Source organism: Periplaneta americana, chromosome 6 (assembly GCF_040183065.1).
Source record: "Periplaneta americana isolate PAMFEO1 chromosome 6, P.americana_PAMFEO1_priV1, whole genome shotgun sequence".
NCBI classification, from domain to species: Eukaryota; Metazoa; Arthropoda; class Insecta; order Blattodea; family Blattidae; genus Periplaneta; species Periplaneta americana.
Window position 1 is genome coordinate 94607174 of NC_091122.1, and position 23725 is coordinate 94630898.

The window sequence follows — 23725 nt, forward strand, 5'->3', positions numbered from 1 at the left end:
AACACATGGAAAGTTTAAAAATTCCACAAAAATGTCTTTAATATTTTCTAAAATATTTTAATAGAGTATGTGTAGGAACATTAAAAATGCTGTCTCTTTTCTCGTTAAAAATTATACACGTGGTATGAAGGGACATCAGCGTATAGATAATTATACAGTATGCACACTTCGCGTCGGTACCTTTGATGTAGTAGAACTAATTTCAATGACCTTCAAACCAGTTTGAGCGTGAGATTCTGCTTTCTCCCAGGAGTTGGCACTGACATCACACCAGCTAGCAGTCGACACAGCGAAAATATAACACATACAATTAATACATCTAGGTACATTATGTGTTCAAATAAAATAAATTGGACCGATGAAATAATAAATCCATCATTAACTGTAATGTCTAGACTCTAGAGTTCCTTTATAATGAGAGTTGAGACTAGACCTCAGAACAATTAAAATATGTAATGATTCGATAGCGCTGAAAATGGAAAAACAAAACTCCTATGAGAAGTAAAACCATATACCTATATTATATTGTATACAAATATTAAACGTATTTGATACGTAATTTGATACATAATTTTATAATGTATTATATTATTTTATAATATAATTTATTATATATAAAATATAAAAAATTATTATTACAACTAGTTTGTCGCTGAGAAATAAGGAAAAGCTGTTAACTTGAATTTATTTGAAGCAAAGCGTTACTGGATTATGCAATAAGGTAGGCGATGTTTGGATCCTGTGTCTCAGTTCTATTCTCAGTTATTATCTTAGCGTGTGTTAGATTACACTAATCTCTAGCGCTTGAAATTGGAACTAAACGCCGACGCACAGAGAAACAAAACACAGGAAAATTCGCTCAGTGTCCATTCCTTATAATCCCTATTCGCTGGGGACATAATCGTAAACATTTGCGCCAAAGAAATTGCAGTATTATTCATAACAACTCTGGTTAAACACAGTCTTTAACAGCTTAATAAAGAAACTGTACATGTTATTTAGTAAAGTGTGTCTTTAGGATTACGAGTGCATATTTCAATAAATATTTGTCTTCGGTATGATATATATTTTGTGTTTATGTCCTGGGTTTGTATCCATAGTGACTTTCTTGTGTTTCAGTACTGCGCGATGAATTCCGTCCTGTGCCAAAAGACACGCGCGTGGCGGCGGGGGAGACAGCCCTGCTGGAGTGCGGGCCCCCCAAGGGGCACCCCGAGCCCAGCCTGGCGTGGCGCAAGAACGGCCAGACCATCGACCTAGAGGCTTCCAAGAGGTAACAGAAAACAGACACCTCTTGATAACGTATATTTCGCAAATATGATTGAACAAAATCTACGTAATGCATTTTGTCTCTGTCCCGTTCTGAAATGAGGCTATAATATTTCTTAATTCATAGATTCTCAAACTGTGATACTTGGCAACCGCATTAGGTATTTAAGAAGCACTGTGTAAAACTACGTCCTAGTTTAGTATGTAAAAATGCCTACAGGTAGCGCAAGATGTTAAAATATAGAAATGCAGTTTTTACACCGCAAATTCGTTATTTTATTCTCCTGTAAAATTTCCTTTCACGACTTCAGGTACTTTTTTGCGCAACGGGTCACATTTTGTAAGATTCGAACTCTTATATCAGACGTCTTTCAAGTGTTGTCAACTAAATCTGATCTGACAGTATGCCTTGAACCACAGCACCTCTCTTATAGCTATCATTTAGGTAGATATTATTTGTCACAAAAATATCGTTTTTAGTTTTTTGAAGCCTGAAATAAAAAAAACAGATAAGTTAAAACAATTATAACTTAGAATAAAACCCTTCAACTCATATTAGGGTCTACTGTAGTTGTTTCTCATATCCAGACCTTTTGAAGCGATGTTCAAATTTTGGCACACAGAATGAATTGGACAACCAATTACCGTTGGCAATAGTACAAATCCTTGTAAGTCCTGAGATCGTTCTGAGGACATATGAGGTTTTGCACTATTGCCAGAGTTACTCTTTTCTTGACTGATTGTGTAACGCAAGAAGCTGAGCGAAGATTTGCGTTTATGCGGGTTGCAGGGTACGTGTGGTGGACGGGGGCAACCTGATGATCGCCGACGTGCGACCGGGCGACGAGGGCAAGTACCAGTGCGTGGCGCAGAACATGGTGGGGTTGCGCGAGAGTGACCCGGCCACGCTCACCGTGCATGGTGAGTAGCAGACTGCTGTGAGACTCAGTACATTACCAATCTACAAGGCATTCATTCATAATGTTCTGCCCAACGGCAGGTCTTTCACTCCAAACCCAGCATTCTCCAGTCTTTTCTATTTTCTGCCTTCCTTTTTGTCTCCGCATATGATCCATATATCTTAATGTCGTCTATCATCTGATATCTTATTCTGCCACGAACTCTTCTTCCGTTCATCATTCCTTCCAGTGCATCCTTCAGCAGGCAGTTTCTTCTCAACCAGTGACCCAGCCAATTCCTTTTCCTCTTCCTGATCAGTTTCAGCATCATTCTTTCTTCATCCATTCTTCCCAACACAGCTTCGTTTCTTACTCTGTCTGTCCATTTCACATGCTCCATCCTTCTCCATTCTGGAAGGCAGTACGTAAATTAATACTAGTAGCAATAATAATAATAATAATAATAATAATAATAATAATAATAATAATAAAAATAATAATAATAATAGCAATGGTAATTGTTTAACTTTATAACAAAGAAAGCCAGTGTTTATTCATTGGAAAGTAGAAAATAATGTTTGACAATAACAGAACATAGAGCTGGGAGCACTTAAGAATTCTTTCAACTTATCTAAATGTGTTTTAATCAATAGAAAATGACTAGAATTTTTTTATGTTTAATATAGTCTACATACATTTACTATGAAATTCGTTCTTCAATTCATTCATAGTTATCTGCCCAATGGTAGGTCTTTCATTACCATCCCAGCATTCTCCAATCTTCTCTATTTTCTGTCTTTCTCTCTTCCTCTTGGTGTACTTTTAAGATCCGTCTTGATGTTGTCTATCATCTGATACCCTTTTCTGCCCCGATCGTTTCTCTTGTTTGAACATAAGATAATTTTTTGAATGAGTGGGTATCAGTTTATCAGAATATAGAGAGATGAGAGCACTTAAGAATTCTTTCAATTTATGCAAATGTTTTTAATCACTGGAAAGTGACTAGAATTTTTAATGTTTAATATACATAGGCCTGCATTTACTTTTGAATGTAGAAAATAAATTAAGTTACGATAGGTGATCCTGACGTATGGGTGAATCCAGAAATGCATTAAAGTGTTAGTTGGAGGACCTGAGGGAAAAAGACCTTTGGGGAGGTCAAAACGTAGATGGGAGGATAATATTAAAATGGATTTGATGGAGGTGGGATATGATGCTAAGGAGTGGATTAATTTTGCTCAGTATAGAGACCGATCGCGCGCTTATGTGAGGGCGGCAACGAACACCCGGGTTCCTTAAAAGCCATTTGTAAGTAAGTAAGTAAATGGTTCTGAAGATTATAAGTAGGGATGGAAGTTCGGATACCGAACCTACGTCGTGTTGTTTACATCAACTCGAGATGATACAGGGAATAGAATGGAATGTACGGGAGGAGGGGGGGGCACTATGGCCCAGCACTGCGGCCTGTTACGATCTATAGGCTCCGTGCGTTGCAGGGAGAAATGCACCACCGCGCTCTGAGTGGCGAAAATTGTAAGTTCTTGCGTACTACCGCGCGAGCATCAGCTGTCATCTCACAGTGTACTGCCATGGCAGATTTAATAATAACAGTGGGATTTCAAAGTATTTTCTATGACAATAATCGGCCAAATTCTTCTAAGAAAGGTCGTTTACTTGCAGAAAGTGGTCATGTATTAAATTTACAAGAAAAATATTTCGCTGGAATTTGCAAGAGTGTAATAACTGCAAATGTAATAAGACAGACATCAGTTAGCCTGAAACCTTATCATGTCACCATAGAGGTAACGTAGTTATTTATGTATTATTACTATTTGTGATTGATGTTAATTTATACATTAAACGGTGCTGACTTAAAAAGACGACCTCATGTTATCGTAGGTTAATGCTGCTAGAGAAGCGACTAATAGTTCCTGCGAATGTCCTGCTGGATCGTCAGGAAAGTGTAAACACATTTCCGCTGTTGTTTATGCAGTTAACTCCGAACGCATCACTTCGCGAACTGATCAGCCCTGCGAATGGTCTCGACCCCATATCTCAAATGCGGGGAAAGAGAAATATAGCAGGGGAAGAGATTAGAAGAACTTTTTCCCAAAAAAAAGCAGAGGCTTGAAGTTGAAGCAATTGAAATTCCTGCACTGAAAACCCCATGTATACTGACAAAAATTTTAAACGAAGAGAAAAAATCAGAATCACTTAAAGTTGTCAATGAACTGCTGGGACATTTAATAACAGATATCACAGCTATTGTTGAGAATAATGCATGTAAAGGGCTAATCACAACATTATTAATGAAACAAGAAACTAGGCCTATAATAATTAATGAATGTAGTAGCAACATTTCTGCATTAGAAAATGATTTTTATGATAATCATGTCCTAATTGATAAGACCAGAGCAACTGAAATTTGTGTAAAAACCTTGGATCAATCAAAATCAGACTTATGGTTTAAAGAAAGAAAAATAAGGATTTCTGCGAGTAGGGCACTTTCAATTAAAACTAGAAAAAAAGATCATGAGAAGCTGGTAAATACCCTCATGAACCCAAAATTGCTTCATGGTAGGGGTCTTAGGAATGTAACTTTTGGAAGTAAATTAGAAAAAACTGCACTTGACAAATACACAAATTCATATGACAGAACAGTTGCTGGTTGTGGTCTTATCATTCACTTAACCCAACCTTGGTTGTGTGCTAGTCCTGATGGGATAGTAATGATGAATGGTAAGCCAGAAAGAGTATTAGAAATTAAATGTCCTATTTCATGTAAGGAAAAACCCATTGTCGGTGAGATTGGGGACATTAATGTATCCTATATTATAAAAAATTCACGAGGAAATTTGGAACTAAAACAAAGTCATACATATTTCACTCAGTGTCAACTGCTGATGTACTGTTGTGGCGTTGATTTCTGTGATTTTTTCATTTATACAGAGAATCATATTTCCATTCTTATAGAAATTCAAAGAAATGATATGTTCCTGAAGGGCTGTATTGAAAAGTTGCAACAGTTTTACTTCACACACTATTTAAAAGAACTGGCATACCGTTCTAACAATGATCTTCAGAAATCAATGGAGGCTGTACATTAGTCATAACACAACACATGTGCACAATGTCATCAATACAATGTAATAGTTCACTTGGACATTTTTGAAGTATATTATACACTTTCACTCTTTGAATGCAGCGTTCAACGTGGATCCGCACACTAGCAATATTATAAGTATCATCAACTTGATCAGGTGTTAAGTGACCTTCATTCATAAAGGGTGGCATTACCAAAATTGCATTGCTCTCCTCCAATACAGTTTTTATTCCGGGAAAACCTTTATCTGCCATAATTTGATCTCCTGGTTCTATCAGTTTCAAAATTCCACAGTCATTTGTGATAAAACTGTCACTGGCTCTACCTCCATAACATTTGGAAATAAATGTTACTATACCACAAGGCGCAATTCCAATAAGAACTTTTGCAGTATATGCAGACTTATAGTTAGAGTACATATATACACGCTGACTGATTTCAGGAGGTTGTTCTGTTTTAATTTCAGTGCAGTCAATAATAGCTCTACAATTCGGATAATTATCTTTAAACACAGTAGGCAATGTTGCATTAACAGTATCTTTGCTAGGCCAGAAAACAAAGTTTTTAGTTGCTTGTGCAAGTGTAGGTAAAACAGATTGGAATATTCTAGAAATAGTACTACGGTGAACATTGAAAATTACAGCAAGGGCAGCAAATGGCAAGGCTAACTTCATTTTCATTAAGAATATTAAAAGTTTATTTTCTTTACTAATTTTACGCTGGGTACTGTCTGACAGTAAGTTCAAAAATAAATTAAAAATTTCTGTGTTAACACCAGCCAGGACATTTAATTGTGATTCATCAGAAATTGAACTATAACCAAAAAATCCTCTTTTTTCATATGGGGAGTCAGACCCAGACAGTTTACTGGAACACTTAGGTTTGGCATACAATGCGTGGAAGGCTGATATGCATGCTTGTGTGCTGACATTGTTTCCATCCACCATACAACTGAATTCAAACTTGCTTTCTTTGTCATAATTTCTATCTGTCTGAGTTTGGGCATCAGTTTTGGTGGTCACTAGGATAGACGCACTATCTTCCAAAGGGTCTGATGTATCCGGCTGTGAAATTATTTCAGTTCTTTTCTTCAGTCTTTTAAATCTGTTGAGAGAGTCTGTTCCTGTTGACTCCCTTTTGTAACATTCAGGAAAGATGCTTGGAACATATGCTGGACTAGCAGGATTTTGAGATTTACACCCTCCTATGAAATGTTCGCTACAGATTCTAGATGATTTGGAAGGTGTCCATAAAGTGCCGTCTGCCCTATAAAAATAATTCGTGTAAATGTGACATATTAATGTAAACATATTGTTTAATGTTTGACAAAACTATAAAGGCAGATGATATTTAGAAAATCACTTCAAATAGATTTCATAAAATGTAGCTTTGGTTTCTATTAAATGTTTTGTAATTTCTGTTGTAATGAGTATAAATTATTTTTTGTTATATGTCTTCGTAATGATATATCTTTAGGACTATTACAATATTGTAATGTACTTTTATTTATATTATTTTTCTGTATTTGTAATTCCTTCTATATTCATAATATGATTCTGTAATTGTAAAGTATGTATGTAATGATACTATTTTTCCGTATTTCTCATATAGGCCTATTTCTGTAATTATATAATACAGGCTATCATAAAGACTTTGCCATAATTACTGAATACAATGCGCCCTACTATTATGATGTGTTTACAAATTGGCCTACAGCTGCTTATTTTGTAAGTATAACATTAACGTGATTATTTGCATGCAATAGTTACTGTAGGTTTATTGTAAAATCCTCGATTACGTTAAGTTCTGTAAAACCTTAATTAGGTATTAATTAAAATACTTCAATCCCAAATACTTAATTTAAACTCACTCTTTCCGATTTACTGCTATTATCCACCGTCTTTTCAAATCCATTTCGTGGGGTCGTGATGGAAAACTATAAAACTTCACATTTTGCTCTGTATTACAATATCTATTATTACAGCTAAAAACACAGCACATAATTTTGCTGGACCGCTTTGACATTTTTAAAATAGCAATCTAAAGGCAACACTTTATGAAAGATTAAATAAATGCGTATAAAATCACTCCTACTCGAATCTTCCAGCAGTCGGCTGTCAACACAGATCACACACAGCTGTTGAAGACAAGCCTACAAGTAGTTCTCGTAGTGTCCGCCTGTAGCAGCAAAGTGCTATACGCACGGAGCCTATTGCGCTAACCCACAAGCTAGGCACATTCTCAAACCCACACCGGCTGACTACACTAAGGTTCGCTGCGTACCCAGATTTCGAGCAGGCAACCCCGTTTCGTCCTTAGGTCAGTCCCCTCCGTGCGTCGCCAGCCGGCGATCGGAGAATTCTATGGGATGATGACGAAATGGAGAAATAGTAATGGAGATGCCTAATATGGGGAAAACAGGAAAACTCCGAGAAGAACTCCAACTGCATCACAAGTATCACTATCGATTTTTCAATGATACCATGGTGATATTTTAAATAAAATGAATGATGTATTTTGTTACTAATTTTGTTGCAATGTACAACGGTGTACATTCGTAAATTGTCAAATATAAACGTGTTTTTTTTTCGATGTTATGGGTGCGACATTTTGAAATAGTTTACATTTATTATAATGTTGTTGTGTATTATCTTGTGTCTGTTCACTATTTAATTCATATTACACTTCACAGAATTTTGAATAGCTTGTGCAGGATTTTTTTTCAAGAACACTCTTCAGTTTTAGTTTAACCCTTTCATTGTTATCAATAGCTGATCGTATAGAATTTGAAGTTATTTCTTAACACGAAGGTAAGTATTGCGTACGCATGGTTGTAAGAGTTAGCAATTTCTTGGACGTATACTTTTCAATGAAGTGTTTAAAATGGGGGATTGTCAAATTTATGAAACGGAATATTCGCACATATCAACATCAAACACAAGTCATAATAAAAAGTGGATTGATCTGAAATCTAATCACTAAACAATTTCAGATGTTCAATGTGTCTTTTATAGTCATTATGGTTTTTATAAATCACGATGCTTATTAACTTTCATCTCTAACTTACAAACTTTACAACATAATATATTTTCCTCCTTGACTGAAAAATAGTGATTTCCAAAGTCTTTTACAAGCATAGACAAAGTTACAGATTTTATTGGCGGCATTTTAATACATATTCACAGTACCTTTGCTAGATCACAACTGAACTCCGTACGAAATGTTTAGCCTACTTTTTAAAGAGAACATAGGCATGCTGTGTCGAAATAACCTATTAGAATGCAGTAAACAATACAAAATTCGCAACCATTTAACTTCAAATGAACAGAGCTCCCTCCGATACGATTCTGAAGGTACATTAGTAAAGTAAACAACTAACATCATCCTATAGCCAATGTTCTTTAAACCTGTAGCCGCCTTTAGGCAATGTTTTGGTGTCAAAACTTCTTAATAATAATACAAACCTTTTCAAGATTAGAAATAAATTTAGTAACAACATGTGGCCTTATAAAGCAGAAAAATGTAATCCCAATACGGTATCTTTTAAATGCCAGGCTTCAATTTTAGACACTCGGGATAATTTTTAGAGTCAATGTGCTCTAAACCATTGGTTCTTAATCCAAGGTGCATTCACCTTAGAAGTGAGAATCGTTCTTTTTTTCTTCTGTGTGAGAGATGTATATTTAAACGAAGAGTCCACTGTAAGAATGATGATGTCATTTGGAATACATTTTGCAGGAGAAGCAATTGAAAGTTTGAAATGCTTAGCGCTCAAAGCTTAACTGTGATTTTCCGATCATTACTGGACAACGACTATCAGTGTTAATGCCATATAACTCTGTATGTACATTCTATATGTCTTAAGCTATGCATTGACAGTCTTGGTTCATTTTCGACAAGAAAGTGACATCCAACATTCTTGCAGTGGACTCTTCAAATGTAAAGTTTAATTAGTAACAGAGAATTAACATTTCTTAAATTCTATTTCATTTTATTACAGTTTTAATAATTATTTATCTATTCACTTTTCATTTCAGGACATTTTTAGTGAAAATGGCTACCATATTTTGACTGTGTAATTTTTATTGGAAATGAATTGAATTTTATTGCTTTAGATCTCGAACGTGATATACAAATAATTTGACATTGATAAATGGTTACATATAAATTTTATTTTTTTATTGCTCAAGTATCCTATTTGACTATGAAACACACTAAAAATTGAAGGATTTTCATTCGTGCAGAGAACATATCCTCAATACTCAAGTAATATGGGTATTAAAAAGGATAAAGTATCACAATTCTAAGTGATACTACGGAGGGCATAGTTAAAATATCTACGAAAAAAGTTTGATTTAAAGAAAAATTCATGAGCTGAAGTCATCATTAATTATAAATTGTTACTATGAATTGATGACCTGATTATTTATCCTGATAATAATAATAATATTATTATTATTATTATTATTATTATTGTTATTATTATTATTATTATTATAATCCAAGTAGGCCCTGCTCGCAAGTTACACTGCAGAAATTCCAATACTTACTTTGCACAATCAAAAGAACATTTTTGTTTTAGTAATACTACTTTAAAAGTTTAATGAAATTGTGGTTGTTTCTTTAATTATACGGATCCGAGAAACAGACTTCGACCACAACATAAGTCGACAGAATAAAAGCTATTGAGTTGTGTCTTCTAAGACCTTTGACAGGCAGCTCATTAAGAAACCACAAAATAAAAGTAGAGGCAAAGAATTACAGTTCTAAGGGAAAATGTAAATCAGTTAAACATCGCATGCATTACAAAGGTAATGAACAGGCGTAATAGACACTAGAGACATTAACATCGTGAGCTCTGACAGTGATAACAAGCAGACCTGTAGGTCTGGAAATTCATGGGGTGAGAAGACCTAGCATTGGATAGTACACATTTCACACTTTGGAGGTATACAGATGTGTTCGGACAGGACTTTAGCCCAAAGAAGTTTTTTGTGTGCACCCGTGATGGAATGAGTTGCGTACCGACTATGTTGTCCGGCTAAGCCAGTCGCACTATCAATTACACTACGAATTCCTCCCCAGCTTTCAAATCTGTATATCATATTCGTATATCTCTGGTGGTGATTTGCTGTACCACTAAGTTAATATGGGTCGTCATATCCCCGTCAGGCAAGTAAGGAACTGGAGGACTTCGATGACTCATACAAATCTATGAGTCGTCTCGAACACAACGCCACTGCCATTTACCAAATTTTGAACAAACCTCGAGGAACATCTATTGTAGCAAACGACTGATTCGGCGTCTCTTAAACACTGGCGATGGTTTGAATAATTTCGAGGTAAATATTGTTCCGGGGCCGGGCATCGAACCCGGGACCTTTGATTAAACGTACCAGAGCGTTGGCACGTTTAACCAAAGGTCCCAGGTTCGATGCCCGGCCCCGGAACAATTTTTCTCTCGAAATTATTCAAATCAACTTTACAGGGAGTTATACCTGAAAAGCTTGATTTGCATAATGCATGTCACTGTTCGTTAACAGAAAACCACAATTTAAGTCACACAGAGTTAGTGTGCACTCAATGTTGGTTGCTTGACGGTTGTCAGCCCACTTTGAGGTCTGTGGATATAGAGGGAAAAATTGGATCGGTGTCTGGTTGAGTTCCCGGGTAGCTCAGTTGGTAGAGCGTTGATGTGTTTAACCAAAGGTCCCGAGTTCGATGCTCGGCCCCGAAACAATTTTTCCCTCGAAATTATTGAAATCAACTTTACAGGGAGTTATACCTGAAAAGCTTGATTTACTGACGATAGTCTATTTTTCGAGATCGAGGTAATAATGAAAGGGGAATTGTGGAGAGTGTTGGCTGAATGATGAGGTAAAATCGGAGAACGCCGAGAATAACTCTCATGATCTTGGTTTGCCCACCACAAATACTAAACTCTGTCATCGTCGAGATTTGAAGTCAGGTCCGCGGTTATCGTAAGCCAGCGCTCTACCAACCGAACTACCATAGCGTTTTGCCAGTCAATATTCTTTGCAGTCTTCTTGGTACTATTAGACGTCGCGAATAATTCTGAAATTATGCAGAAATCCGGACCAGTCCGTTCTTATTTTATAGCACTAGATCCATTCCTCATTTTTTTAAGGAATATAATGCCTGTTCACTTTTTTATAGTAGTTCAGTCAAAGATTAATCAGAACTTGACATTGCCACTTATTAGCGCTTCCGAGTGGAGCTACTATGTGGCTCAAACGCATCACCGATTAGCACAGCTTATTTATATTTATAAAACCTTTTGTGTAAAATTTCCAGTACTATACAGAATGTCAGTTGAACCTTCCTGGGCTGCTAGTGACAAGGGCGGGCCGACGATAGTCACATTGTCTCGATTGCGTTTCACGTGTGAATGTATTCATTTAAGCCAATGTTTTTTTATAAGATGGTGTTATTGATAAGCTCCACTGAGTCGTAGCATGTGGAAAGGTTCCTACGCCTCTCTTACTGCAGAACTAGGAACTGTAAGACATTGTTTCATTTTATGTTTTCTGATTTATGCGTCTTTATCGTTTTTATATTGGCTTATCTCTTTGTTTTTATTAACGTCGGCGATCAAAGTCGTTCCATTATCATGACGTTGTTACCTGTTAGGAACTGAACAATTGATGCTCTTCTTCTCTCTTTACGACTGACTCTTTCTTTTACAATTTATTGTTCTCGCACAGGCCCTGTTGATCCCACCCTCTCGAGACAGCCGGCGACCACGTGGCTGCATTCTCACTACAGTGCCAACACCGCTTTTCCCTATGTTGTCATGAAGTAGTATTAAAACGATTGATAACAGAAATAGGGACATTTTTCAAAGTGAATTGCTTTCCAGCCACACGATCGCTTACTGGCTGTGTGTTCTATTGATACATAAACGTCATTTGTCAACCTTTGACCCCTTCTATCCTAACTCATGTAAAGATTCTGAATTAACATCAGACATCGAAAAGTAGGAGGGTCATATGGTAAAACATGACCTTTTTAGACAGTTGAGAAGGAATACTGGACAAAGACAGAAGCTAAGTCCCAGTGATAGAAAGATAAATCTTTATTTTCTGCTGGGAATCTAATGCGGGTCCGCTGAATTTGTTGCTAGAAATGCGCTTACTTGAACCACAACGAGAGACTCCATTGATAAATTAAGAATTAAGAAGTCAATGTTCATATCGCTAAAATAGTGACTTTTTTGGCTACAGACCCAACAGAGAAGGGGTTCAATTCCCGATAGGAAAACGGAGATTCGCTTCTTTTCATACGGAGTAAGTGTGTGTTCTTTATTTTGTGTTTCTTAAGAGATATACTCCGAGCACAAAACTGTGCCGATGGAAGGGTTGGAGTGAGAATTAAATGGAAAATGAAAGAAAGAAACAAAATGTTTTTGTATATACAAATTCAAAAAAGACGAAGACCATTGTTGTTTGAAGAAAAATAAGGAAGATAAACGTGCGAATAATAAATGAAGTAGTAGAGCAAGTGAACAACTATGGCAAATGAAGCTTTTAATAGAAAAAGGAGCATGTTCTGCGAACCTCTGGAAAAAGAACTAAGGAAGAGACTAGTGAAGTGCTTTGTGTGGGGTGTGGCATTGTATGGAGCAGAAACATGGACATTACGACGGAGTGAAGAGAAGCGACTAGAAGCATTTGAAATTTGGACATGGAGAAAAATGGAGCGTGTCAAATGGACGGAATAACAAATGAGTCAATCAATCAGTAATTTTTGTTAAGTTTATTTATACATGCGTTAACATACGTGGTCATATCACGTGTGTAGTATCTATGGATATATCAATAGGCCGTTTTTACTATTATTGAGTTTCTGTTTCTACTGCCGTGTACTCAATCAAACTTTTACAACGAATAAAGTGCAAAAATATACAAGAATAAAAGCTTATGAATTTTGGCAAGACCCACACTCATGTACGACAGTAAAGCCTGGCTCATCTGAAATAATAATAATAATAATAATAATAATAATAATAATAATAATAATAATAATAATAATTTTGAGTTCTTTTAAACAAAATTTAAAGTTAAATAATTTATAATTAGCTCACTCCCGAATAACCAGAGTTTACAACTCGGAAGTGTTCTTTCCGTTCTTTGAAACATGAAATTCAAATTATATACATTAAGCATATTAAGATAATATACAAATATTAAACAGCGTACATTACAAAATGAAATATGATTAACTATAACATTAAAAATGCGGAAAATATTCTTAAGAGTCCATTTTTCTGTTATAGAAATGTTTGCAAAAATAGTTTTTACACTTTTTTGTAAACCTAAAATCATTCTTTAGACCTACATGATTGTAATTAGTAATCAAATTCGAGTAATTTTATAGAACTATGCCTCAGACAGATTCGATATTACACTTTGGTTCAATTAGTGGGAGAGAAATAGTAACCTATATCTTCTTGTAGAATAAGTATGATAATTTGACGAGTACTTAGTTTTAGTTTTGTGGTAATATGCTAATAATCACTGGACAACACATTTTAACTTTTTTATTTGCAACATGGATGAAATCTTTCTTGTATTAAGGAATGAATTATGCTGAACACGAATATGACAATGAAAATGCCAGGTTGTGTCTGGTTTAAGAATAAATTAAGGGTAATTACAATAGTCGTATTTTCTATGAAGATCTCCTTGATGTCGTGTATTATAATTACATTCATTATAGCTTACCTTACCTAACTACGTTTTCTCTTGGCGTCCCTCTTGTAGTCAATTTCAGGATTGTACTGATGATTGTCCAGCAGTAGTCAGCAAGAATTCTTGCATTTCACTTCCCTTGGTAACGCTTTTTCATTAACGAGATTTGTTGGTGGAAACGTTCTCCATGTTCCGCTAACATCTCCACAACTTTAAGAGAAAACATTCAGGTGGAAGTGTAAGAAGTGTAATTTAAGGGACATGTTGCACCCCATTTTGTGATAAGATGACAGCATATCTGTAAGAAGGTCCTCATAGTTTCCAGCTCGTCTGTTTCCGAAGGAATTTTTTGTGATTTTTCTGAAAGAAATTCATGATTCTTTCTCAACGGCACTTAAAAGGTATTCAGAAATCTCATTTTGATGAAGTTAACGAATATTTTGGCCAACAGAAACTCCTTCCTTAATCTTTGCCTCACTAATACTCGGAGAAATTTTGTAACTAGATATCTGAATGCGTGTCCATTCCGGTCCAACTTTTTCACAAAGTTTTTGATGAAACCAAGTTTGGTATGAAGTGGAGGAATTACAATATTTTCAGATTCCACCAGAGCTTCATGTTGAACAATAATTTTTCCAGTTTCTATACTTTGACGTAAAGGCCTTTGAAACTATGTCCTCGTATGTGCCATTCACATATGAAACAACAGTGTTTAGTGTAGCCTAGTTGGAGTCCAGTTAATATTACAATTACTTTTAAGTCAGCACACATTTTCCATTTATAGGTGTTATAATGAATTAAATCCAGGACAATTTTCAGGCTGTCATATGATTCCTTTATAAGCATGGAATAACCAATAGGAATTGACGGTAACTGATTGCTATTATGGAGCAATACAGCTTTGAGACTTACGCATCTATGAACAACCGCCACTCCTCAGAGATGCGATTAATGTTCAGAGCCTCCTATAAACCACTAACGTTACTGCAAGACACTAAATCACCCTCCATAGAAAAATACATCTCAAAGTATTTCTGACGGTCATGAAAAAATCACACTTTCACATACGTTGGATTGGTGGAACCGTCTTCTGAGTGATTTATAGGCTCCAGCCAAGTCATCGAGATGGCGAAAGGAATCGACGGTCTCCTATGATTCAACCAATCCAGAAGATTCGTGTAGCAAGTCTTACAACAGATATGTGGAGCCCAACTCTTATCTTGGTCTCCTAATTTGCAGAATTTACCAAAATAAAGATTGTGAGCTCTTTTATTGTAAGAGAGATGTTCATCCGCTGCACAGCAAACATCACATTACCGCAAATGTAACACAAACGGTTAGGATTGTTTATGCACTTAGGTGGTATTGTTAATAACAAAAATTCTAAACAGGCAATGAAGTCAATTTTACATCATATCACACACACTTCGTTTTAATAATTTAAGAAGAAATTTTCACTTGAATTTTAACTAACTGCATATATCACATCTGCACTCCATGACACTGTGGAGGAAAATCTAAAAGCAGGACGAATAGAAGACCTGCTAAAAGCATTTCTGTCCTGTTCCTTTCTCTCTTATAGTTATTTTTAGTCCTTTCCTACAATGATAAACGTAAGATAAATATAAACTCAGCCTTTAAAGGATGTTTGCTTAATACCGCTACAGCTTACCGGTAATTTATCAACTGATAACTTACTGTTAGACGCAACAGGCGAATTGTCAAATTAATTGCCTAAAACTTTTATACCCCGTTCATGTCGCAACTTTGCTGTTGTCCAGTATAATATATTCGTAATTTTTTAATGTAAAATTTTGAAATCCTTTTTGTATGAGATTTGTTGGATAATCTAAATGTATATTTAAATAAACTTTAATTATTATCTTATTAAGTTGATTTAGGGGGAACAGAATAGATTTTGTTACACATTCCAAACCTATTATTCCATACTGAACTAACCGATTGGACTCTAAATAAATAGACCGTATTGTATTACGTGTCAGAAGGGATCGTAGCTGGTAAAATGTTTACAGTATGTCAATTTTCTTAATTTAGAGGAAAGGTAATCTATATGTTTTTTTTACAATGTAAGTTTTGGTCCTTATAAGCCTAAATATTTCACCTGCCCACATGTAATAATTTAGGACATGAGCAAAGATGAACATTTCAATAATTTCCGGTATGTGAAGTTATTTTGAAATTATTTTCACTTGGATAACCCTTATTTTATTTAAAGAAAGATAACGGCTGTTTTGTAAATGTTGAGAGACTGAAGGTTTGCATCTAATTAATTTTTAACAATGTTAACTCCCATATTTACATTTAGATATGCTATTTTCCAATTGGTACCACTAAAGATTTAAAAAAAAACATCATAGAAAGAGTGAATTTTTCTTTTAATTTTATCTGGGCTTATTAATAATAGATTATTAATATAGATAATTTGATCAGGAAGAGAAAAAGGAATTGGCTGGGTCACTGACTGAGAAGAAACTGCCTACTGAAGGATGCACTGGAAGGAATGGTGAACGTGAGAGGAGTTCGGGGCAGAATAAATCAGATGATAGACGACATTAAGATATATGGATCATGCGGAGACTAAGAGGAAGGCAGAAAATAAGAAAGACTGGACAATGCTGGATTTACAGTGAAAGACCTGCCCTTGGGTAACACACTATGAATGAATGAATATAGATAATAAACAGTAGGAATCCTAAGATAATTCCTTGAGGGATGCCAATAGTTGTACGAAAGCTAAAATTATCTCCAATGTTAGTCTGCTTATATCTGTTTGGTAAATAAGAGCGAAAAACATCTCAATCCCTATATTGTAGAGTCTATCTAAAAGTATCTTCTGATTAATGATATCGAACGTTTATCAGTGACACACTTGATAGCATCTTACGTGCTCATGTTATGACGAAATCTGAATTGCAAATGAGATAAAATATTTTCCTCTAGATATTGTGATAATTGATTTCTAATTAGGTTTCAAAGACTATTCGTAAAGATGGCAATAATGATATCGGCCTTTTTTGTCGCAAGATTTGTGAATAGGGACAATTATGGCACTTTACAACTCTGTTGCAAAGATTCGTAGTGACAAATATGGATGAAAAATGTATATAAAAATAGTTGTTATGAAGAAGATTAGACCTGATCCCATCTTTCCCAGGTCCACGTTGAACTTTAAACTCTTCTTTATAGTAATAATTTAATTTTCTTTACACAATGAAGACATAGCCTACAACGCCGAACAACTGAGAAATGAAATTAGCGGGTCATAATACAGTACTGGCAAAAAAACCGGACCGACCCTTGTATCTGATTTCAGAACCTTGTTCACTCGAGAGTACGATAGACTGGTAACTAAGACTTTCGTGGTTCGAATCCTGCCTGGGAAGGAAACTTTATTTTGTTCCTTATTCAAATTTATTCCCAGTACTTTTCGATTGCTGGTAAAATTCATGTTCTGGGAATAATAAGTTAATTAAGTAGTAAAATATCGCTGCAGTCGAAAAGTATTGGGAATAAATTTGAATAAGGAACAAAATAAGTTTCCTTCCCAGGCAGGATTCGAACCACGAAAGTCTTAGTTACCAGTCTGTCGTGCTCTGGAGTGAACAAGGCTCTGAAATCAGCTACAAGGGTCGGTCCGGTTTTTTTTTTTTTTTTGCCACTCCTGTACATAGACGTCTCACTGAAGTAGTGTTACCCAGATAAGAAACGAACATGCTGGCCGTTCCACTATACTTCAGGCTCTCCACATGACGAAAGACACTACCTGACGACTGAGCACAAAGCTTTACGAAGAACTACTGGTTGTAGTCTGCTTGATCATAAAAGAAATGTACCAATAGTAAGAGAATTAAAAATAGCACCTATTCATGAGCACCTCAATAATTAATCATGAACACTTCAATAATTAAGGACAGAATTGGATTCAGCACGTGAATAGAATGGATTGTTCTAGATGGCGTCTACAGATCCTCCACTGTACGCCTCGAAGTAAAAGATCCAGGAGTCGACCCTTGAAAAGATGCCAGGAGACCGTAACATGTCAACAAAGGCCTACTAACTTTTCTAGTTGGTTACTTAACGACGCTGTATCAACTACTAGGTTATGTAGCGTCGATGGTATTGGTGATAGCGAGATGATGTTTGGCGAGATGAGGCCGAGGATTCACCATAGAGTATCTGATACTCGACTTACGGTTGGGGAAAATTTCGGAAAAACTCAGCCGTTTAATCAACCCAAGCGGAAATCGAACCCGCGCCCGAGCGCGACTCCGGATCGGAAGGCAAGCACATTAGCCAACTGGGCTATGCCGGTGACTCCTAGTAATTCACTTAAATGGCTGAAGATAAGTTTTGTGCATTATTGACAAATATATTTATTTGTTATTAATACTTGTGGTGTAGTTAAAAGCGACAAATAAAAGCAGACGTTTGGTGAATGTAGTATGATCAATAAGTAAGCAGTCTAGTTAACATAGCAATTGACGACTAGCTAACAGGTTTTTTTTTCTCTGTACAAGGCTCTTAATGTACATATAACGTATCCCTTGTCACGCAAAGCTTCTGATATCGCTCCTGCTCTTCAGGAATACAGCTACGTAATATTTCTCTACTGTCACTTTAATTACACCTATTGGATACACATTTACATCAGTTAAATTCCATTGACACACAAAACTATTGCTTGCTTTCACTGGTGGAAAAACCTGTATGATGTAAAAGTGAGTTATTGATACCAGTACTTTTGCAGAACAGAAAAATTCTAATGTCACTTGTGTTTATGTTATGAGTTGAGTAATAAAATATAAGTGTGCAAAAGGTTTTTCATAGAACAGAATTTAGCTGATTTAGCCCTATATTAGCTACAAAAATGTAGCCTACTTACTATATTATGACTAATCTGTAAATTTAATATTAATTGTAATTATAATTGTAATTGTATTCTTAATATTGTAGTTGGAATCCCCTGGTAGAGGGGAAGAGAAGGCCTGATGGCCTTATCTCTACCAGGTTAAATAAATAAATAAATAAAAAATAAATAAACTCCATTTCAGTTTGGTTGATAGGCTTTCCCCTCCACTCACACTCCCTATCATCAGTGAAGGGGAGATGCTACTGTCCATTTCACAAACTTCGACTAATTGACTTTCTATATAGTGACAAATTTTATTTCTGAAAGTATTTACCGGTACTCTATATTTCGAGAGTCCATACTAAGCGTTTACATTGAATTTATTGCTGTTTATATCAACTGACACATTATAAATCTACTAACAACAGAAGATGAATGTTTTCTCCACCGCTAGTTGCTACTCTACAACATACACAATGGGACAATCTGCACTGTGTCGCTCCCCCTGCGTTCATAATTCAAACTGACATTCCTAAATGTGATTAATTATTTGTTGAAAATATTGTAAGCACTACACAAAAATATACTCTAACATGTAATTGTCAAACATCTATAACACTGTATTTTATGTTCACTTATATACTTTATTTAATATTTTATTTTTTAGTGTGTACAGCTTGGGGGGTGCAGGTATAAGAGGTAACAGCTACCAGTCTGTCACTGAAGGACTCAGGGCAAATAGAAGGGGAAAGAAATGCCTTCGCATTCTCTCAACTTATATGAAATGTCGTTTAGAGCCTTTGTTACTGGTTTCGCATCAGTGGCGAAGCGCAACAAAAAAGTATGGGTAGACGCAAAATATCTAAATCATTCCGAGAACAATAATATCTTTTCCCTTAAAGCATTAAAGTGACAGACTGCTTTATAATAATAATAATAATAATAATAATAATAATAATAATAATAATAATAATAATAATAATAATAATGGTTTATTTTAACTGGCAGAGTTAAGGCCATTTGGCCTTCTCTTCCACTCAACCAGTATGATAGAAAATTACTACAATGCTATGAATATAACATAATTAACACAATACAATTCAAAGCAATACAATACTACAATACAAGACAATATAATACATAATGAATATAATACAATGACAATTCTTTTCACAACACCAATAAAATAATTATGTAATAATTATAATAATAATAATAATAATAATAATAATAATAGTAATGATAGTCATACCTAAATTAAATTAAATTATTAAACTCGATCACAATTATGACTTCAATTTGACTGCGCCCGTAAGAAATCGTTTAGCCTTTTCTTGAAAGTGGTTATTGTCTGGCAGCCCCTTATCTTCTGAGGTAGAGAATTCCATTCACGGGGGACTGAGACAGTGAAAGAGGATGAATAGTGGGATGTTCTATGGGCAGGAATTGCTAGGATTTGGCTCTCCTGTGACCTGGTGTTTAGATTCTGATTGGAGGATAAGTAGTTAAACCGGGAACGAAGATAATTTGGAGTAGAAGTGTGGAGAACTCGAAACAGAAGAGACAGCGAATGAAATGTTCTACGGTTATTAAGCTGCAGCCAGGATAAAGATTTGAACGAGGGTGTAATGTGGTCAAATTTGTGAGCATTGCTGATGAATCTGACACTCATATTGTGCACACGCTGCAGCTTGTTCGAAAGGTCAGTTGTCAAGTCTGTATTACGTCGCAATAGTCAAACAGTGGTAGTACGAGGGTTTGCACTAAAGTCTGTTTTAATTCTGGCGGGAAGAAGTTTCTGAATGGGTTAAGAGAATGCATGGTATAGCACACTCTCTTGGATATTTCTTTTATTTGGCATTCCCAATTTAAATTTTCGTCCAAAAAATGCCGAGGTTCCTGACGACGGAATGCTACGGAATAGTGGCATTATATACTGTAATAATTGGGATATGTCTGTTGTTCATTGTGTTCAGTAGTCTCCTATGTCCAATTATTATAGCTTGTGACTTACTAGCATTTAACCTAAGTCCGAACTTTTTCGCCCATGAAGAAACTTGATTCAAGTCATGATTAATTTTGCCAATAGTTGCATCAATTTCGTCTGGTCGGGAGTGTATTTAGACTTGTAAGTCGTCTGCGTAAATGTGATACTTGCAGTAATGTAAGTTTGTAGTCACGTCATTAATATAAATGGAGAAATGCAGTGGTCCAAGCACGGTGCCTTGAGGTACTCCTACTTTCGTGTATCGCCAAGGGGAAAACCGATTTTGTACTGAGATACATTGTTGACGATCACGAAGATAAGAGTCCATCCAATTAATGCAGTTGTCAGACAAGTATAACGTTCTTAGTCTTGCAAGTAGTAGGTCAAGAGTCGAATCCTTTACTGAAGTGTAGTAGAATTAATATGGTCACCTCGCTTCCGTCCATTGCTTCTCGCATATCTTCAGTCACTTTGAGTAGGGCAGTAGGGCTTTCAAGGTGGTCTTTCATAGAAGTCTAGAGTTTCTAAATAACTGTATTTACTTACTGATTTTTGGGCTTCTTGATTTCCTCTAAAGACTAATTTATTCTTGCCGTCCGAGGTGTCATACTACATCAACAATGTAACCAAATAGTCGTCTGTTCCGTGTCACATTTTCATTATGTCCAACAACTTCTAACCATGATGTTCCGCCAGTGTTCTATTGTTTCTTCCCATCATGTGGAACATTTCTGCATTTTTAATAAGTTATATTTTTCTTCCTGCATAGTTTTTACTTCAAAGTTTTTAACTGCGGAAATGCCAGTACGACTCCAAGGTCCTTCACCATACTACATCAACAGTGTGACCAAATATTCATTTCCGAGTGATGAATGTGTGAATTTTATCAAAATTACTAATTTTCCGTTTTTTCTTATATAATATTTCACTTCACTAATACTGAACAAGATCAAATTGACAGTCATTATATTGGGTAGCCAGACGACACATGTTCAGTTTGTCTATAGCATTAGCTTAAATGAATGAATGAATAAATAAATAAATACTGACTTTCTAATCGTTAATCTGTTTTTAGAATGATGAAACGACTATATTTACTTCTCAGTATTGTGCTTATACTTGACTTCTGTCAAGTACAAACACATAACCTCAACATTTTCTCGCCCTCTCCTACTATGTGTGAAATATAGACAGCATTGAAACATCGCAGTGAGACGCTCTGTTGAGCGGGGAAGAATGAACTGTTCAGTGTTCACCTCGAACAAGTTCGCAATTCAATCACTGTTTTCACTGTTTCACTGTCTAAGATCACCGTGATCATAAATGAGCAATCACAGGTCGAACAGTGATCACAAAAGAGCAGTTTGTCTCATCACTACGGCTGGATACTGAATTTCGAAATCCTTAGCGTATTTAAATTACCAAACTGTTGGTTGCACCCATTGTTGTCAGTAAAGTTAGCTATATTCAAACAGGCAATAACAGAAGCGCTCATTCACTCACAGACAGAGAGCGAGAAAGAGAGATGAAAAAAAAAGTATTTTTTGTAGTTCTTCAACGTAGAACTTTATATTTTTTTTTTAAATGACACTTCACAAACGGAAAATTTCGCTGTCCAGTTTGAAATGGGAAAAAATAGGTAAAAAAGTCAAAATGGGTTATTTTAGGCATTCTCAAATAAGCATAAATGTTCATGAAATGTATAAATACCAAGTCCAAAAGCTATACGTTATCAATAGAAAGTAACTTTTTTTTCTAAAAATGCGTGGTCATTATTATTATTATTATTATTATTATTATTATTATTATTATTATTATTATTATTATGTAAACATAAAAATACACCTCTGTTTTCAAAGGTTATGATAAATATTATTATGCATTTACTCCCTTACTAAGATGGCAACTATTAAAACAACCCTGTCGGTGGAGTTGCCTCCCGAGCAAGGCGTACTGCAGTTTGTGACTAACTTCCTGACACCCTGGTATATATTGCAGTGAAGCCTTTCCTGAGCAAGGAGCCATCAGACGCGACGGTACTGGAGGGGCAGAGCGTCCAGTTCCAGTGCCGGGTGGGTGGCGATCCTGAGCCTAATATTCTATGGCGGCGTGACGACGGCAAGATGCCGATTGGGCGCGCGCAGATTCTTGACGACAAATCCCTCCGCATAGAGAACGTGGAGCCGGCCGACGAGGGACTGTACATCTGCGACGCAGAGAACCTGGTTGGCAGCGTGTCGGCCCGCGCATCGCTTACCGTCCACTGTGAGTACAAGTGTGCAATACTGACGGTAGCGGCAGTCAGATGTGCGTCCATGAGAAAGCATCATTGTTTGCGTCATGTTGAAATGTCTTTGTCTTCAGAATTATTTAGGTCCAATCCTCTATCACATTCCTTTGCAGCTCGGGTCAACTTGACCGGGCCTCTTCTTATCATGATAATTACCCTAAGTTTAACTATACTAAATTTACTCCTTGGATGGGGAAGTTTGGATATAATGTATATTATTGAAGTAAAACATGTCTTAAAGTCCTTATAAAATCAAATCATCCCAACCATAGATTAGTGCAGTGGTTCCCAACCTTTTTTGATTGACGACACACTTTACTGAACGCCCACGATATCGCGATACACATATTTGTTTTTATTAATAATAAGAATATACGAGTAATAATAACAATCAGTGTTTTTCTTCTGGAGAAAAAGATAGTGGAACTCTGTGTAGAATATTTTATAGCGGCCGGGGAGATGATTACTGTTCACTGCACAGGAATTTTGTCGTTTTTAACCTCCTTTACGCCCAACTAATACTTTCAAGGTCTAAGCGAAATTCAAAGAAAAATTATATTGAAAATATAGTTATTCACACATATTTAGGTTCCATG

The 23725-nt window shown here is 35.8% G+C and overlaps 2 protein-coding genes across 6 annotated transcripts in view; one reads left to right on the top strand and one right to left on the bottom strand.

Moving 5' to 3' along the window:
- Positions 1-23725, top strand: part of robo1 (roundabout 1) — a 670252-nt gene that overhangs the window by 603745 nt on the left and 42782 nt on the right. For all 5 annotated transcript variants that reach the window (XM_069828459.1, XM_069828460.1, XM_069828458.1 and 2 more), the window contains exons 4-6: positions 1120-1273; positions 2060-2190; positions 22838-23104. In XM_069828459.1, coding sequence (XP_069684560.1) covers positions 1120-1273; positions 2060-2190; positions 22838-23104 — 552 coding nt within the window. The remainder of the gene's footprint in view (positions 1-1119; positions 1274-2059; positions 2191-22837; positions 23105-23725) is intronic.
- LOC138701505 (uncharacterized) lies at positions 4681-7394 on the bottom strand. The gene is made up of 2 exons (XM_069828463.1): positions 7142-7394; positions 4681-6537 (listed from the first exon to the last, which is right to left on the bottom strand). The coding sequence occupies exons 1-2, from the start codon at positions 7294-7296 to the stop codon at positions 5235-5237; spliced, it is 1458 nt and encodes a 485-aa protein (XP_069684564.1). The 5' UTR covers positions 7297-7394; the 3' UTR covers positions 4681-5234.